This window comes from Mustelus asterias, chromosome 3 (genome assembly GCF_964213995.1).
Source record: "Mustelus asterias chromosome 3, sMusAst1.hap1.1, whole genome shotgun sequence".
Taxonomy (NCBI): Eukaryota; Metazoa; Chordata; class Chondrichthyes; order Carcharhiniformes; family Triakidae; genus Mustelus; species Mustelus asterias.
In genome coordinates, this window is record NC_135803.1 from 23,850,891 (window position 1) to 23,870,709 (window position 19,819).

Here is a 19,819-nt window from a genome sequence, read left to right on the forward strand (position 1 = left end):
GGACTCCCCCACCATCGGGAATATCCTCCCTGCATCTACCCTGTCCAGTCCTGTTAGAATTTTATAAGTCTCTATGAGATCCCCCCCTCATTCGTCTGAACTCCAGCGAAAACAATCCTAACTAAGTCAATCACTCCTCATACATCAGTCCCGCCATCCCCGGAATCAGCCTGGTAAACCTTCGCTGCACTCCCTCGAGAGCAAGAACATCCTTCCTCAGAAAAGGAGACCAAAACTGCACACAATACTCTAGATGTGGCCTCATCAAGGCCCTGTATAATTGCAACAACACATCCCTGCTCCTGTACTCAAAACCTCTCACAATGAAGGTCAACATACCATTTGCTTTCTTTAAAGTTTGCTGCACCTGCATGCTTACCCTCAGTGACTGGTGCACAAGGACACCCAGGTCCCGCTGCACACTTCCCTCTCCCAATTTAAATGCGAAGTGATGCATTTTGGTAGAAATAATGTAGGGAGGAGCTATATGATAAATGGCAGAACCATAAAGGGTGTAGACACGCAGAGGGACCTGGGTGTGCAAGTCCACAGATCCTTGAAGGTGATGTCACAGGTGGAGAAGGTGGTGAAGAAGGCATATGGCATGCTTGCCTTTATAGGACGGGGCATAGAGTATAAAAGTTGGGGTCTGATGTTGCAGATGTATAGAACGTTGGTTCGGCCGCATCTGGAATACTGCGTCCAGTTCTGGTCGCCACACTACCAGAAGGACGTGGAGGCTTTGGAGAGAGTACAGAGGAGGTTTACCAGGATGTTACCTGGTATGGAGGGGCTTAGTTATGAGGAGAGATTGGGTAAACTGGGGTTGTTCTCCCTGGAAAGACGGGGGATGAGGGGAGACTTAATAGAGGTGTATAAAATTATGAAAGGCATAGATAGGGTGAACGGTGGGAAGCTTTTCCCCAGGTCGGTGGTGACGTTCACGAGGGGTCATAGGTTCAAGGTGAAGGGGGGGAGGTTTAACACAGATATCAGATGGACATATTTTACACAGAGGGTGGTGGGGGCCTGGAATGCGCTGCCAGGCAAGGTGGTGGAGGCGGACACACTGGGAACGTTTAAGACTTATCTAGACAGCCATATGAACGGAGTGGGAATGGAAGGATACAAAAGAATGGTCTAGTTTGGACCAGGGAGCGGCGCGGGCTTGGAGGGCCGAAGGGCCTGTTCCTGTGCTGTATTGTTCTTTGTTCTTTGTTTGTACAGCCATTCAGGTAGCAATCCGTCTTCTTGTTTTTGCTTTTTGTTTTTTAAATCCGACATTCCAGGGATCAACTGACTGTGCTGAGAGGAGGAGAATAAAATGTGACCCGTTCGATATAGAATCTGTTATTGAGTAGTGGAATGAAGAAACAGTTAATGCAGGTGTAAAGCTGGCTTTGCTCTGGTGCTAATCTAAAGATAGATCGTTGACAGAGATTAATTTTGATATTACTTTCACACTCTTCCAAGGAGGTGATGTGCGTCTTGGGGAGAAGCTGCTAATATAGAACCAAGCGTAGGCTTTACACTGAAGCTGTCACTGCGAAAATCCCACTCAAACATTCCAAACTGGAATTCCAGCAAAGGTTTGAAGCAATTTTCATGAGGTTGCCACTTTTGTGTCTGATATTGATTTACATTAGCCACAGTGAAATGAAAACATTTCATTAACATCGCTCCATCAAACTAAATATGTTTGCCTCTTAGGACTGTTGAAAATAACATGTATATATATATATATACATATATATATATCACACTTTGAATTGTAATAGATTGTGACACAAGGTGCTACTTGTAGTTAATATTAACACTGTGCATAGTGGCACAGAGGTTAGCACAGCTGCCTCACAGCACCCGGGACCCGGGTTCAATTCCCAGGTTGGGTCACTGTCTGTGCAGAGTCTGCACGTTCTCCCCGTGTCTGTGTGCGTTTCCTCCGGGTGCTCCGGTTTCCTCCCACAGTCCAAAAGACGTGCTAGTTAGGTGCGTTGGCCATGCTAAATTCTCCCTCAGTGTATCCAAACAGGCCACGGAATGTAGCGGCTGGAGGATTTTCACAGTAACTTCATTGCAGTGTTAATATAAGCCGATTTGTGACTAATAAATAAACTTTAACTTTTATTCTGGAATATAAAAGCTCCCTCTATTGGATGCCAAAAGAATGCACGAAGGAAAGGTGGCATGTTGTGAAGAGGAGGAATTTCTAGAGGCTTGATTCAGTTCCAGTTATGATAAGTAACTGTTCATTCATTTCATGGAAGGTGAGATGGAAGTACAACTATACACAATTAGCTGGGGAAAAAAAATCTGAAAAAGAAGAATCTGCAAAACAGGGTAGTTAATTGAGAGTGGGAGGGGCTTCGGCAGAGTATATAAGGAAAAACTGTTCCCGCTTGTAAAAGGGTCAAGAGTGAGAGGGCACAGATTTAAGGTGATTTTCAAAAGAAGCAAATGTGGTTTGTGTCTGGAATGCACAGCCAGGAAGTGTGTTGAAGGCAGGTTCAATCGAAGCATTCAAGAGGGCACTAGATGATTACTTGAATAGAAACAATGTTTTTTATTAGTGTCACAAGTAGGTTTACATTAACACTGCAATGAAGTTACTGTGAAAATCTCCTAGTCGCCACACTCCGGCGCCTGTTCGGGTACACTGAGGGAGAATTTAGCATGGCCGATGCATCTAACCAGCACGTCTCCGGATTGTGGGAGGAAGCTGGAGAACCTGGAGATCCCAGAGGAAACCCACACAGACACGGGGAGAATGTACAAACTCCACACAGAAGGTGACCCGAGGCCGGAATCGAACCCGAGTCCCTGGCACAGTGCGGCAGCCATGTTAACTGCTGTGCCACTGTGCTGCCCCAATGTGCAGGGGCACAGGGAAAAGGCAGAGGAATGGCACTAAGTCAATATGCTCAGACACGATGCTCTGATTGGCCCCTTGTATTCCATAGGAATTCTGTGATTCTGAGCTTAGTTGATTGGACAGCTGGTTTGCAATGCAGAGTGACACCAACATCATGGGTTCAATTCCTGTACTGGCTGAGGTTATTCCTAAAGGCCTCAAACTTGCACCTTGCCTGAGGAGTGGTGATCCTCAGGTTAAATCACCGACAGTCAGCTCTCTCGCTCAAAGGGGAAAGCAGCCTATGGTCATCTGAGACTAAGATGACTTTTCTTTCACACCCAAAGAGTTAAACTTTGATTCATTAGTTAACCATCAGTATACAGTCCAGTGTTTACAGTTTTTAGTAGGTTGATCTTTTTAACACAAGGGAGACCAATTCTCAGGAAAGACATGATCAGAAGCCTACGAGGCTTTTGTTCCAAAGTGACTGCACAACAAGTGTTTGTCAAACTACCTTATAGTGCTTATAAAAGAAAAGAAATGTTCAAAGTACCTCCCCAGGAGGAGAGGTAGACTAAGCAGCAGAATATTTAGGGAGTTAGCTGAGGGAGCAATCAAAGAAGTAGCTTGTGAGGAAGTTTGGAATGCTAGGAAGGGAAGTCAAAAGGTGAAGAGGTTTAAAGAATGAGAGACTAAAATGACTGCAAGTTTACAGTTAAAACATTGAGAGCATATAATGTACACACACAGCTCACAGCCACAAAGCGAGTACTGGCAAGTATTACTGGGAGGAGATTGCAGAAGGTTCCACAAGAGGTCCTCCTAGACGTATTTGTAAATAAGTAAAAGCACTTTGTATTTGATGCATCACCGGGGATGTGGAGCGAATGGGGGTCAGCAAAGACAAGGTGATAGCTGAGCAAGCATTGCACAGGACAGAATGTGTGTTGTCGACATTTGGACAAGTCACACTTGCACGGTGAGGAATTTAAGTGGCCTACAAGGGAAGTGTTTGTGAATGGTTCAGAGATAAGTATGTGCTAATGGATTGAATATAGAAGCTTTGATCAGAATGGAACAGAACATTGCATTTGTGCACTGTCTCAATCTGTCTGAATGACTAGTGAGGTATGTAGATCGGAAGCAAGGGTATGGAATGCTTGACAGGAGCAGAATGAAATGGCAAACATGTGATACTGAATTTTATGACTTGTGATTTAATTTATAAAGAAGTACCCACACACAGGGTTCCTTGTTTTCTCTCTTCCCAAAGAAAACTTTGCTGCAGCCTTTATCATTAAGGCAGTGTCATTCTATGTCTACTGATTAATTTCCAGATCTCTTCCAGGAAGTCCATCTTTGTGCATGTGGTGGTTGCAAATACAGATTCCGATAATGTGGGAGAAAAAAGTGGGTCTGTGTCTTGCCTCGGGCTTCACAAAGATCAGATTTCTCTCAACAGACTGTAAAACAAATTTGTTTCCTAAGTGACAAAAGGGGATTCGGAAATCTCACAGGAGAGAATTAGTGAGTCCGCTTTTTAATAACACATTCTCTAATTCAGATGAAAATTATGGCAGAAAACAGGAAACACCAAACTTGCATCAATCTTTCAAAAGTGACAGATTACAGCTTGCCACTGGAATCCAGCCTAGACTGTTCATTCCAGCAGACTGTCCATGGGATCTATCGCCTGAATTTTACACACAGGCCTTTTTCTTTCTGTTGTTTTACTGTCTCTGTGTGGCATTTGTGGCCACATCAGCACCACAACTGACAAACAGCTGGATAAACACATCCAGAACATGATAAGCAGAAGCTGCTCATACTCACTGGCAGAACTTCAGTGAGGAAGATCCAACCTTCAGTTAGCAAGTGGACTAAAGCAATTGATGATCGCAATCCCTTTTTTATGTGAGCTGAAACAAAGCTGAAATATATAAACTTGCCAAAATGTCAATTAAGGCACCTAACGTATGTATAACTCCAAATCGCTTCCTGCACCTAGTGGTGCACTGAAGCAGACTTTAGCTTGTTTCTATCACTAGTAATTCTTGGAACAGGCCGCTAGCCTGTTGCCAGAGACTAATAGCTTGAGGAGCGCCACTCCACATCAAACACCGCTGACCAGCATTCTCTCCCGTGTAATGACCTCAACCAGGTCCATGAGGTTGGCCTCTTAGAGTATGAGCTCCCTGATTGAGGTAATGATTGTCTGTCCAATCTCACCTGTGTACATGGTGAGTAGTGTCAGGGCTACTGACACTCCGGGTTCCGACTTTTGCACCTGAAGCACTCTTAGGATCGGAGACAAGTTTGGAAATGAAGGGAATCTGGTAACGGGATAGCGGCTTCTAAGGAGTTATTTCACCCTCCTCTCACCGCCAGCCATTGGTGTGTTTGGAAGGATTTGCAGGTTGATGTTCAACTTTTGTGACTGCAAGATGATGGCCACGGAGGATCATCAATTGATCTCCCCATGATTGTGACAGAAGACTGGCCTTAGCAAGCTTGTTACAACTGCCTTATGAATGCACCTTCCTTGGTCATCAAGTCCTGGAGTGGGACTTGAACCTGGAGTTTCTGACTCAGAGGCAGGGATTCTAACCATTGCGCCACAAGAACTTGAATTTAAACACAAGCATGGATTTTATTGGTTTTACTGGTTTTGCCAGAAACGTTGGACAAGAGGAACCATTGGTTTGGCTGTCAGTTTCAACAAAAGTTCCCAGTAAAAAAACCCCAAAACCCAATGCCATTCAGGGCAGGGGAATTCCAATGCCACTCAGTTGGGCCTATACCTACACTATGTTATTAACTTTTCATGCCATCTGCCCAACTTAGTTGTCGGGACACTTAAGGATGGGGAATATGACCTTGCCCATGCTCAGATTCTGAAAGCAAAATTTCAAAAATTAAGCCTTTTATGACGTATTAAGTATCGCATACAGCAATCAATAGAGTTATAGGGTGGAATTTTTCCATCCCGCCCGCCATGGGAATTGTAGGTCAACGGACCATGCAAAGGTCCGTTGACCTCAGTCAAGAATTTCCGGCCTTAGAGCAAGTGTGATTGGAAAATCCCGCCCATAGAGTTTTACAGTACTGAAAGAGGCCCTTTAGCCCATCATATCTATAGTGGCCATCAAGCACCTATCTATTCTAATCCCATCTTCCAGTACTTGGTCCGTAGTCTTGTATGCTATGGCGTTTCAAGTGCTCATCTAAATGCTTCTTAAATGTTGTGAGGGTTCCCGCCTCTACCACCCTCTCAGGCAGTGAGTTTCAGATTCCCACCACCCTCTGGGTAATAATGTTGTTGCTCAAACCCCCTCTAAATCTTCTGCTCCTTAACTTAAAACTATGTACCCCCCCTCCTAGTTATTGACCCCTCTACTAAGGGGAAAAAGTTTCTTACTATCTACCTTATCAAGATCCCTCATAATTTTGTACACCACAATCAGGTCCTCCCTCAACCTTCTGTGCTCTAAGGAGAAAAACCCCAGCCTAACCCAGCTTCTCTTCATAGCTGAAATGCTCCAATCCAGGCAGGTTTTAGACTGGGTTAGTTCACTGGTCTATTTCTGCAAGATGATTAAACATTACCCAGTTATTTTAAGTGTCCTGTAGACTAATAAGCTCAGAAAGAGGTCTGAGAACTTCGGAACCTCCACATTTATTGTTTATCTTTGTGGGAGATAACCTTGCTTGTAAGGTATTGGGTGCAGATGAACTGCAAAACTAATGCTATGCTATTGCTAATTGCTGGTCTTGTGACTTCTAGTCACTCAGCAGTTTACAGTGAATGTGGAATAGACTGACACATGTGTCTCTACTACCCTTGCTTCATGGGTTGAAAATTTAAAGCAACGTATCTTGACACTTGAGTGCACAAGCAATTATAAAGTAACTGATCACATCTTTAGGATATCGCACAGATATTCACAAGTAAAGAAAAACTATTGAAATACTGGCACTGCTGTTGCAGAGGAAAGATTTACATTTAGCACGGTCCATAAACTTTAATTTGCTTTTGTTGCTACTGGTTTGGGGAGGCGTTTTGGCCACAACATCAGGGGAATTCCTTGTTCTTTGTTTGAATAGTCCCACAGAGTCTTTTATATGGTTTGAGTAGTCCTTAGTTCACCTGTTCAACAGAAAGGCTGAATCACTGACACAGCATTACTCCCTTAGCATTGCACTGAAGTTTCAGTCTCACTTATGTGCTCAGTCCTGGAATGTAGGGGGCGATCTTACCAGAATTTGGCTGAGTGTTGGTTCCGGTGAGAAAAATGGCGCGTTGGTCGGTTTTCTCTCCAGATCGTACCACACTCTGTCAAATAAAAATTAGCTGGGCAAGTTTTGTGACCTCTTGTAGGGGACGGAGCCTAACCACGGCGGCAAAGCCCAGCTACACTGAGATTGGGTCCCAAGTTTAAAGGGTGTCTCAATCAGAACATGAATAAACATCCCCTCACCGCAGCCCACCACAGAGGTTTCAGGAGCTCCCCCACCTGCCCCTCCTCGTGCCCCGGATTGGAGGGGACATGTTAATAATATTTAAATAAACTGTATTTAAATTGGGTTCACACCCTGTGTGGGAGTGGACTTGATTACGTCACCAGCGAGGGGTGTTGAAAATTGGAAGTCACAATCTCACCGGCGAGATTTGCAACTTCCAGTTTTCGCCGGATATTGAGTCCTCGCTGTTGATCCCACAGATGGGGAACATGGGCTCAAGATCCTACCCAAAGACATGACTTTCCACTGGAATTTAACTCCCTTGCTTGTCCCGGAATCGGTGCGGGTGAGGCTCGCAGAACGGAAATCCTCACTGGCCTCGGGCGAAATGTTACGGTCCCGCCTGAGCGAGGTTGTAAAATCCCACCCCTCCCAAGCTTTTGACTCTTCTGAATAATGGATTTTAACAACAATCTCCCTTTCTTGAACTAACTCGTTGGGAGAGTTTTTTGTGTTGAAGCCACTGACAAACTGTTGGTTGAAGCATTGCCATGGCTGACACAAGTACCAAAGATGTGTGGGTTAGGTGGATTGGCCATGCTAAATTGCCCCTTAGTATCAGGGGGACTAGCTAGGGTAAATGCATGGGATTATGGGGTTATGTCTGGGTGGGATTGTGGTCAGTGCAGGCTCGACCAACAGTTTGCAGTGCAAACTGACAAAGACGTTGGTTGAATTTCTGCCAAGGTTCTGATGACACAGGACGAGGGAGATATGAGTATAGCATCTCATACATACTAGGAAGAAACCGAATAACGCCAACAATTTCTCATGAGCTCTCAATACAGGTGAGGGTGTGGCTAATGAAGTTTGAATTTCAGGAAGACGTGGACATATTTGTATGTGCCTCTCGCAAAGGAATTCTGAACATGGGAACAAGATCATAGAATTGAAGGTTGGTTTGTTAAAAGCAAATCCAAAAATATATATATATAAAGGATTACGGAAATTTACACCAGTCTGCCCAGATACCAAGTCAATTGAAGAGTTTAAGAGGAAGATTGATACTTATTTTGAAAGTATAGCTATTAAAAGTCTAAAGAATGGGGATTAAAGGAGCATTGCCATGGCTGACACAAGTACCAAAGATGTGTGGGTTAGGTGGATTGGCCATGCTAAATTGCCCCTTAGTATCAGGGGGACTAGCTAGGGTAAATGCATGGGATTATGGGGTAATGTCTGGGTGGGATTGTGGTCAGTGCAGGCTCGATGAGCCGAAAGGACTCCTTCTGCACTGTAGAGATTCTATAATTTAGTAAACTTGATGACCTGAGTGCCCTACTCATGTTTCTATAGGATGTTATGGTCCAGGCTGTTCTAGCTGGGACAAAATAAGAAAGATGACCTGCAGCTATTGTTGAAAAGGTAATTGGAAAAATCAGTTTTCAGAAGGTTCATGGAGCAATACTCAAGAACAGCTTCTTTTTATTCTTTTTATTCTAATTTTTATTCGACTCAAGAACGGTTCCTTCCCTCCTGCCATCAGACTTCTGAATGGACCTACCTCGTACTAAGTTGATTTTTCTCTACAGCCTAGCTATGACTGTAACACTACGTTCTGCATTCTCTCCTTTCCTTCTCTATGGACCGTATGCTTTGTCTGTATAGCGCACAAGAAACAATACTTTTCACTGTCTTCCAATACATGTGACAATAATAAATCAAATCAAATCAGTACCAGCATATATCTGGAGAATTGACAGCTAATCAAAGATTTCATTCTAAAGGATGGACTGACCATCCTCAATTCTCTGAATTGAGGGACTTTGAATAAACTCCATGAAGGTCAGTTTTGCATGACAAGCAGTGAGTGTGAAGATCAGACCTCACCCAGAAGTTATGTAAGCCTGAGAGGAACAATGATGTCCATTGTATATTTTCTTAATAAAAGGAATATTCCCACAGGTAATGCCATATTGCCCCAGTGGAAAGCACCAAAAGATCTGTTCAAATCAAAAAGGTACAGTTTCTCATTTGTGATAAATTACATTTTTGAGATATATAGAAATTAAGAAATCATCAGGAATAATTACTTGTGATGTGATGAAGCATTTAAATTCTAACTTTACTTAACAACTTCACTAACTTTACTTAACAATTTACTTAAAAAGCAACTTTCAGCAACCTGTTTTGAGAAATGTATAAATCTGTACTGATTTACACACACGAAAGCTGCTCAGATATCCCCAAAGTGGTGGGGAAGCAGAGGGTACAGTACAGGGTGAGAAGACCTGCTGAACATAGGTCTCTGGCTTGCTCTCATGGAGTGCAAAGCAATATTATGGCCAATCAGTAGAATGACATGACCATCTTATCATTACTGTACAAACTTGATGACCTGATTGCCCTACTCATGTTTCTAAAGGATGGTACGGTCCAGGATGTTCTAGCACGGACATAATAAGAGATTACCTGCAGCGATTTGGAAATAGTTAAAAAAAACTGCTGGGAAGAAAAAAGAAATTCACAACTCAGACACCTTACACAAAATCCAAAAGCATTTAAATCAGGTGTTCAAAACAAGAACAAAAATGCACGACGTGGGGCACAGAGGTACAGAGATGCCGTGATCTTTTGCTAGTCGTGCAACTGGGACTCTTTGATGAAACATGACACCTAGTTCAACACAGGACCACACTGGACAGAATGAACTTGACAATGGTAGCACGATGGCACAGTGTTAGCACTGCTGCCTCATGGCGCCAGGGATCCGGGTTCGATTCTGGTCTCAGGTGACTGTGTGTGAAGTTTGCGCATTCTTCCTGTGTCTGCGTGGGTTTCCTCTGGGTGCTCCAGTTTTCTCCCACAGTCCAAAGATGTGCAGGTTAGGTGGATTGCCAAAGCTAAATTGCCCCTTAGTGTCCCAAGATGTGCAAGTTAGATGGATTAGCCATGGTAAATGCGTAGGATTACATGCATAGGAAATAGGGTGGGCCTGGGTAAGATACACTATCAGAGAGTCAGTGTAGACTCAATGGGCCAAATGGCCTCCTTCTGCACTGCAGGAATTCTATGATTCCATGGAGGCTTCAGTAAAAATGCACATCGCTCAGTCACACGCTGCAGAATCATCTGACGAAATACTGAAGGAGGATAAGGATATCTTGGTTGTGGTCAATGTTTAACACTGCCGTCTTGAATGGAGTTAGACAGAGAAAAATAAATCATTCTTTTTCAAAAAAAGCTCACTTTAGTGGTGCAGCATTAGCATAAGAAAACAAGGCCTGGCCTGGCCTGCCTGTGAACCCAGAGGTGGAAGTATTTTGACGGTGGAGACTGTAAGTGTGAAATGTGTTTGTGTGTGGGTTGCACTGAGGTGTTGTGAGTAACTAATAGACTGGTTGTGCTCCGTGAGTGGTTTAATCATTCAGATAGTCACAACAGTCTGAAAGAATCTTTGTGCAGCAAGAATTTGGATTCTCAAAAATAGCCTGGTGACCCTTCATCATGGTGCCACATTAAAAAAAACCTTCGAAGGGAGTTCAATAGAGTGGGAGAAACATTTTATTTTTGGGTGGATCCCGTGGGATGGGCGGGTCATTGAAAAGCAAGACTTGCATTTCTATAGCACCTTTCAACACCTCAGGATGTCCCAAAATACTTTGGAGTAAGAGGAGTACCTTTGAGGTGTAGTTTCTGGTGTAATGCACAAAAATAGAAGATAGTCAGTTACAGATCAAATTATGAACTTGGAAGGATTTCCTTTAGTCTGGGATGTTGATTTTGACTGGTCAATCAGAGGAGAGCATCTGTTCTGGTACCGAAGAGGCCGGAGCCATTTTGAGGCCAGAATCCCACAGTGCAGAAAAGGCCATTGAGTCTGCACCGACGCATGAAAGGCCCTGACCTGCCCACCTAATCTCACTTGCCACCAAGTATGAGGCCAATGCCTCATACATAGAAACATACATAGAAACTAGAAGCAGGAGTAGGCCATTTAGTCCTTCGAGCTTGCTGCACACCCTATGTAGCAAGGACATCCTTCCTCAGTCTCATTCTGTAGCAATGGTGAATTGCCTGTCGAAAACGGGCATCCTAATTCAGCTCATCAGGTTTATGCCAACACAATACCAGGCAGCTGAATGGATGCTGGTCTGACAGAAAAGGGTCACAATTGCGGGGAGACGGCAGATGGGGGTGGTTGGGGGATACCTGGGGCCACAATTGCACAGATTATTTTTCTGGATCCTGGAAAATAAGTCTATTTTTTTCCTTCTTAGGATGTGAGCTTCACTGGCAAGGGCAATATTTATTGCCTATTCCCAACTGACTTTGAACAGGTAGTGGTGAGCCACGTACACCTGAATGACTCGCTAGACTATTGCAGAGGGCAGTTAAGAGTCCTCACATTGTGTGAGTCTGGAGTCACATTAAGAACATAAGAACATAAGAAAAAGGAGCAGGAGTAGGCCATCTAGCCCCTCGAGCCTGCCCCGCCATTCAATAAGATCATGGCTGATCTGACGTGGATCAGTACCACTTACCCGCCTGATCCCCATAACCCTTAATTCCCTTACCGGCCTCAGCCAGTAAGGACAGCAGATCTCTGAACAGTTTCATGATTATTATTAATGACTTTATAATCTCCCAGCTGCCCTGCTGGGGTTTGAGTTCACTGCTCCACAGCATTACAGCAGGCCTCTGGGTAATAGTCCACCAACATCACCATGGTTACCATCCACCTTGGTAACCTAATGCCCCTTTGGCAGCCTCACCAGTGATGTTGGTAGGAGTGTGCTACATTGCCAACATGACAATTGCTGCTGCTTCTATGACTCAGAAGACCAATTTGCCCATTAAAAGCAGGACAAAATCTTGCTGTGGCATTGGGCGTCTTGCCTGCTGGCTGGAGAGCTGGTGAGAGACGCACGCTGCCTCTTAGGGAAGGTCTGCTGAACCACATGCCAATCAGGTGGTGATGTTCCCATCTATATGCTGCCCTTGTTTTTCTAGATGGTTGAGGTTGTGGGTTTGGAAGTTGCTATCTAAGGAGCCTTGGTGAGTTACTTCTGTGCATCGTGTAGATGGTACACACTGCTGCCATTCTGCGTCAGTGGTAGAGGGAGTAAATGTTTGTAGATGGGGTGCCAATCAAGCTTTGTCCTGGATGGTGCCAAGCTTCTTGAGTGTTGTTGGAGCTGCACTCATCCAGGAAATTCCTTCACACTCCCAATTTGTGCTTGTAGATGGTGGACAGGCTTTGGAGAGTCATGAGGTGAATTACTTGCTGCAAAATTCCTAGCCTCTGACCTGCTCTGGTAGCCACTGTGTTTATGTGGCAAGTCGAGTTGAGTTTCTGGTCAATGGTAACCCCCAGGATGTTGACAGTGGGAGATTCAGCAATGGTCATGCCATTGAATGTTAAGGGGCCTTGGTTAGATCCCTCTTGTTGGAGATAGTCACTGTCTGGCACTTATGTGGTACGAACGTTACTTGACATTTTTCAGTCCAAACTGGTCTTGCTGAATTTGCATATGGACTACTTCAGTATCTGAGGAGGTGCGAAAGAAGATGAACATTATTCAATTATCAGTGGGTATCCCCACTTCTGACCTGATGGAAGGAAGGTCATTGATGAAGCAACTGTAGATGGTTGGGCCGAGGGCAGTTCCCTAATCAACTCTTGAAACTGAGATGATTGACCTCTAACAACCAAAACACGATGGAGGGGATTATCAACGTGAAGACAGGACTTTGTCTCCGCAAGGACTATGCGGTTGTCACTTCTACCAATAATATCATGGACAAATGGTGGATTGGTGAGAATGAGGCCAAGTATGTTTTTCCCTCTTGTTGGTTCCCTCACTACCTTCCATGGTCCTAGTCGAGCAGCTATGTCCTTTAGGTCCTGGCCAGCTCGGTCTATGGTACTATAACTATATGGTTCATGGTAGGAGATACAGGAGGGATGTCCGAGGTAGGGTCTTTACTCAGAGAGTGGTTGGGGTGTGGAATGGACTGCCTGCTGTGATAGTGGAGTCGGACACTTGAGGAATTTTCAAGTGGTTATTGGATAGGCACATGGAGCACACCAGAATGATAGGGAGTGGGATAGCTTGATCTTGGTCTCGGACAAAGCTTGGCACAACATTGAGGGCCGATGGGCCTGTACTGTGCTGTACTGTTCTATGTTCTATCGAGCCACTCTTGGAGATTCACATTGAAGTTCCCCACCCGGAATACTCCCTTGCCACCCTCAGTGCTTCCTCCAAGTTGTATTCAACATGGTGGAATATGGATCCATCAACTCAGGGGATAGGGGATGGGGGTGGCCTGCAATCAGCAGGAGGTTTCCTTGCCCATGCTTGACCTGATGCCACGGGGCTTCATGGGGTCCAGATGTTGAGGATTTCCAGGGGAGTTCCCTCCCAACTGTATACCATTGTGTCACTATGCCTGCTGGGTTTGTCCTGCCGGTGGGACAGGACATTCCCAAGGATGGTGATGGTGGTGTCTGGGACATTATCTGTAAGGTATGATTACATGAGTATGAATGACTATGTCAGGCTTGTGGGGCAGCTCTTCCAATTTTGCGTCCAGCTGCATCATTGAGGAAGCAGACGGAAGGACACTCCCTGGAGTCCCAAGATCACCGAGGAATCAGGCCAGAGGTAAGTAATGTGGGGCACGGTAGGGGTTAGTTGGGGGTGGGGAGGGGGGGGATGGTTTCTTAGGGCGGGGGCCATGGGTAGAGGGGAGCAGGGGTTTGGAAGCAAGAGCTGGGGTATCTCTCAATGAACTTCCTTCCCGATGTCCAATCCCTTGATCAGACACAGATTGGCTATGATCAAGAGAACCCCTCCCCGACATGACAAGCACAGCTTCACCTGTCATGCAGGCCACATGGCGACAGGTCTGCTCTGGCTGGGGTAATCCCAGCGATGGTGGGTGAAGCAACTTAAGTGCCTATATTGGCCACTTAAAGGCCTCAATTGGCAGTGGGGTGGGAAGTCACCCATGGGCCTTGCTGATCAAAACTTAATTCTGATGGAGATGAAGAAGGTTCAGGTACGCTCCCACCCTGCCTCGGTAAATGCCTTTCCACCTCCCAGAACGCCACCAGCGATCAGAAGATTCTACCCATAGTTTCTTGCCGGAAATAGTCAGGAATCTCCTGACATCCCAGCAGCAAGCATTTGGAATAATGGGCACATGGTCTGTGTTAATGAGGTGGTAAAATGACTAACCCCAATTTGATTTCAAAAATGTAAAGTTACCACAGAAGGGTGAAAATGTGGAACTTTGTTGCCACATGGAGTGGCTTAAGCAGACAGTGCTGACACATTTAAGGAAAGGTTTGCTGCATGCATGAGGGAGAAGTGAATGGAGGGTTGCAGGAGGAGGTAATTATAGATGGATGAAGCTTGTGTGGAGTACAAGCTCCAGCATAGTACCCTCTACAGTGCACAAGGAGGCCATTTAGCCCACCGAGCCTGCACTCCCCCTTGCCCTGTAACCCCCTGCATTTACCATGGCTAGTCCACCTAACCTACACATCTTTAGACATTAAGGGGCAACTTAACATGGCCAATCCACCTAACCTGCACATCTTGAACTATGGGAGAAAACCAGAGCACCCAGAGGAAAACCCAAGCAGACACGGTGAGAATGTCCACACAGTCATCCAAGGCCAGAATTGAACCCGGGTCCCTGGCGCTATGAGGCAGCATTGCTAACCACTGTGCCAGCGTGCTGCCCAACCAAACCAGCTGGATTGAATGGTTTACTTCTGTGCTTTCTATGTAATGCATATTAAATAAAAAGATTTTGATCACGTACTTGATGTAAAATGGGGAACAAATAGTTAAATAATCAATTGTTTATCCACTAGATTTTGTGTACATGTTTAATTGCAAGGATTAATGAGGACATTCCCACTTTGACGTCAGACTCATGTAAGCTGGACATGGCTCTAATGTTCAGTTGACTGCTTGGTAATTGTTGGTTGATTGGCCACTGAATACTCCCCCTCTTTCCCATTCCCACTCCAAAATGTTTCAGAAGGCTGCTAGGTTGTGTTAGTCCTTAGGAATACTGAGGTAGGGTTCCAACTTGCCCACCGAGGCATAAATCGAACATTGCAGATCGGCTGCTTGTTACAGGAGCCATACGATTTTCATTTACTTTGTCGGAACAAGCCACAGTCTCTCATTAATTGAGTTGGTCGCAATAATTACATGAATCATAGAATCACTACAGTGCAGAAGGAGGCCATTTGGCCCATCGAGTATGCACCAACCACAATCCCATCCAGGCCCTTTCCCCGTACCACACATATTTACCCCACTAATCCCCTGACATTAGGGTCAATTTAGCATAGCCAATCAACCTAACCAGCATGTCTTTTGGACTGTGGGAGGAAACCGGGGCACCCGGAGGAAACCCACGCAAACGCGGGGAGAACATGCAAACTCCACACAGGCAGTGACCCGAGGCCGGAATTGAACTTGGGTCCCTGACGCTGTGAGGCAGCAGAATTACCCACTGTGCCACCGTGCCACCCTGCAAGCTTGGAAGAGGCATTCCAAAGATAAAACTAATCAATAATTGATTGTGGACTGAAATGGAAAGAATGGCTGCTATTCTCCCAAAAGCGCTGAATTGGCGGGAAAACTAGATCCCAACTGTTTTTTCAGTTCAGCTTCTCACCCGAATCTCCGCACTCTGCGCATTGCAGAGGTCCCAGTCGTGAATCTCATTAAAAACCCAGGGGGGCGGGGCCTATTCGCACCAGAGTCTGACAGTTCTGGAGCTCTGCGCATGCTCAGTGGCCCCGATCTGTCAGTCTCCCTGTTTGCTGGCCAGCTCGATCGCTGGCTAGCCCGGGACCCCCGCAGTGCTGCCCCTCCAGCCCCCCCATGGCCTGATCGTGGCCCCCACGCCAATTCCCGCACCAGCCCGAAACCCCCCCCCCCCCCTGCCCTGGAGCACCCCGATGTCTAGCCCACCCCCCCAGTCGTGGTGATCCCCTCAACCCCCTCACCCCGGCAGACTCCCCCCCCCCCGTGACCTCCCTGGGGTCAGACCCCCCCTGGGAGGCAGACCCCCACCCCGGGAGACCACTCCCCCCAGCCCACCCCAATCACTGGCCTCCCTCCATCCCAGACCGAGCGCCATGCAGAATGGCAGGGGGACTCCCCACCGATTGGCCCTCGGCCCCGTCCACAATCCCGATGCCTAATGGGCAGTGCCAAGGTGCCCCCTGGACATGGGCACTTTGCCCCTTGGGCAGTGCCAGGTGGAAAAGGCTGACACTGGCAGGGTGCCCATGCCCAGGAGGCACCCCCTTGCTGCCCGACCCATTGGGAGGCCCCGACTGCCCCTCCCCTTCACTCCCACGGTGTCTCCCACTAGTTCCCTGAACGTGAGGAGCTACTCTGAACCCCGCCGGAATGAAGTACTCCTGGCGGGGTGGGAGATTCAATTGGGACCGGTAAGTTCCCAATAATTACATTCAAAACATATTAAAAACAGATTCAAATGACTTACCTGCCTTCCCGCCGATTTCCAGCGTGGTCTGGCCTGCGGCTGTTCGCCGGCTCTGGGAAATGCGCATGCATTCCCGGCGCATGTGCAAATCCCGGAACAAGGCCGGCGATGCGCATCTCCCACCGCGACCCACCAGAAAAGTTGCAGGCCGTGATGGGAGAATCGCGGCCAATATTGCTGACGGGAAACTTAAAAAAGCGGAAAAGCAATTCCAAGGTTCCTGGGACACCAAAAATTGTCAGAGTACAGCTTGGGCAGCGATACTTGGACCACAATGTTGTTTTCAAAGCTAAGCCACCCTCGAAAGGAATGTATTCATTAACAAATGAAATAGTATGCCACTTTGTGCCAATTTTTGTAAAAAAGAAATTTGATTACTTACCATGTCTGGAAATCTCTGGCATGTCATTCGCTTGTGCATGCACTGTGCCAAATATCATCGGTAAAATGATGTTACAATACTTTTGACCCAAAGCGAATTTAGACCAATTTCACCATGAGATCCATCATGGGGTTTTACAAGATTTTGCTGCGAATGCCAAATGCTAATTTTTCACTGAATTCCTTTCAGTTATATAACATTAGCACCGACTATAAATCTGCTTTCTGCTTATCACGGGGCCATTAACAAGGATTGTACTCTGACTGGTTAAGGCCAGTTCAGCAGTTGCCAAAATGCTTGGGTGGATGCAGGTGACGGCACCTAGTAACAGAAGACACTCAATATAAAGAGATCTAAACCTCAAAAACCTTCAGGGACATTACATAATACATGAAATATGCTGCAAGATGTTGAGTGTGATTGAATTAGTCACAATGCATCTTTGTCACACGGGATCTCCGGACTTTTACTGATGTTCATGACATCACCTCTCACAATTTTATGCATTTATAATTGGGGTAGAGGTTTATGAATCAGGCAGATTTTATTTTAATGAATGGAATTACCAGATTTCATAGAATCACAGAATCCCTACAGTGCAGAAGGAGGCCATTCGGCCCATCAAGCCTGCACCGACTGCAATCCCACCCAGTTGAGGCCAAAAAGTTGTCTGATTTCAAGAAGAAATTTATCTTGGGGATAAATGGATCAAGGGATATGGGGGGAAGGGGGGAATCAGGATATTGAATTCGATGATCAGCCATGATCAAAATGAATAGTGGAGCAGGCTCGAAGGGCTGAATGGCCTACTCTGTTTCTATGCCTGTAATCCCACGTATTTACCCTGCCAATCCTCCTGACACTAAGTGGCAATTTAGCATGGCCAATCAACCTAACCTTCACATCTTTGGACTGTGGGAGGAAACCGGAGCATCCCGAGGAAACCCACGCAGACATGGGGAGAATGTGCAAACTCCATGTAGACAGTCACCTGAAGCCGGAGTTGAACTCTGGTCCCTGGTGCTGTGGGCAGCAGTGGCTAACCACTGTGCCACCTGTGAGCTTCCTGAGAAAGTTTAGGGGACAGCGGGTTGATTCTGTAATTCCATTCATTTTAATATGAAAACCCACGGACGAGCAGCCTCGGTTATAAAGATGTAATATAATCATGGGGATACAATTTAGAGTTCCCTCAGAAGTCTCTCCATTCTTGCCTGCCTCCGACACCCTTTCTGAAAAACCTTTCCTTCCGTACCAGGAACTTTGGCAGGTGGCCCATCGTAATGAACTCATCGCAAAGATTTTCAATGCTCCCAACGCCTTTTGTGAAATGTTCTTTAGTAGTTTTAATAAAGATAATGTACACAAAATGTGATATGATCACAAAAGAACAGACAAACATCAAAACGACTAAGAAACAACGATAAAGAAGACTGACTTCACTACAAGATGTACAAGTTAGCAACAAAACATCACAACACTGCAAGTCTTCATGACGACAGAGCGAAGAAAAAAATGTGCACCAGCAAAGACAGATCGGAGACATTTTTTTTATCAGATTTGTTCATTTCAAAGACACACAAATCTGCTAAAACACACAAAACAATGAAGAAGTCAGAAAAGTCTCTATATCTATGTATGTAGAGTACATCTCATTCACAGTCAGGTAACACACTGGATGAAAAGTTTTTGTTTCTTTTAAGTTAAAAAAAAAGGAAAGACTGAAAGATGAGCCACAAACAGAGAGCGTCCTGCCTTTCGGCAACCTGCTACTGCCAATGATTGACACAGAGGGGGAGACGGCGACAAGCTGGTAATAAAATGGAGGACAGACATGTGAACAACTTTTTTGTTTTGGCATGTTGAACTGTGAGGTCATTCTGGAGTGGCTAGCGATGGTACCTGGCTCTGTTGTGTCTCGCTGGACTGCCTGAGAGGAGTGATGGATGGAGGAGGCACACCTGAAGTTGAAGCAGATCGGCCCAGCTTGCAGCTTGCCTTTGTCTCTGTGGAGGTAAAGCTGAGTTAGAAAAGACGTGGGTGCTCGGGAAGTTAAAACCACAGCAGCGTGATAATTGTTTGTTTATTGTTTATTTATTAGTGTCACAAGTCGGCTTACATTAACACTGCAATGAAGTTGCCACACTCCGGCGCCCGTTTGGACACACTGAGAGGGAATTTAGCATGGCCCATACACCTAACCGGCATGTCTTTCAGGCTGTGGGAGGAAACCGGAGCACAAGGAGGAAACCCACGCAGACACGGGGAGAACGTGCAGACTCCACACAGACAGTGAACCAAGCCGGAAATCAAACCCAGGTCCCTGGCGCTATGAGGCAGCAGTGCTACCGTGCCGTCCCATTTAGTGCCACGTTTAATGATATACCATGGCTTTGGATAAAGGATAGAAGGATTCTGAAGTAATTGTTATTACTGCTTGGTGAACACACTTTCTATAGCTTAGGAATTAGCATTGTATTTATGACCTTATTCTTCTTATTACATTAATGGGGTATTAACCTATTTACTTTCTAAAATAATGTCATTAAAATAGCAGACAGGAATGCCATTTG

The 19,819-nt window shown here is 45.7% G+C and overlaps 1 protein-coding gene across 1 annotated transcript in view; it reads right to left on the bottom strand.

Annotated features, from left to right (window-relative positions):
• nyap2a (neuronal tyrosine-phosphorylated phosphoinositide-3-kinase adaptor 2a) overlaps positions 1 to 19,819 on the bottom strand; it is a 153,044-nt gene that overhangs the window by 9,414 nt on the left and 123,811 nt on the right. Inside the window, exon 5 of the mRNA XM_078201955.1 lies at positions 19,137 to 19,252. Coding sequence (XP_078058081.1) covers positions 19,137 to 19,252 — 116 coding nt within the window. The remainder of the gene's footprint in view (positions 1 to 19,136; positions 19,253 to 19,819) is intronic.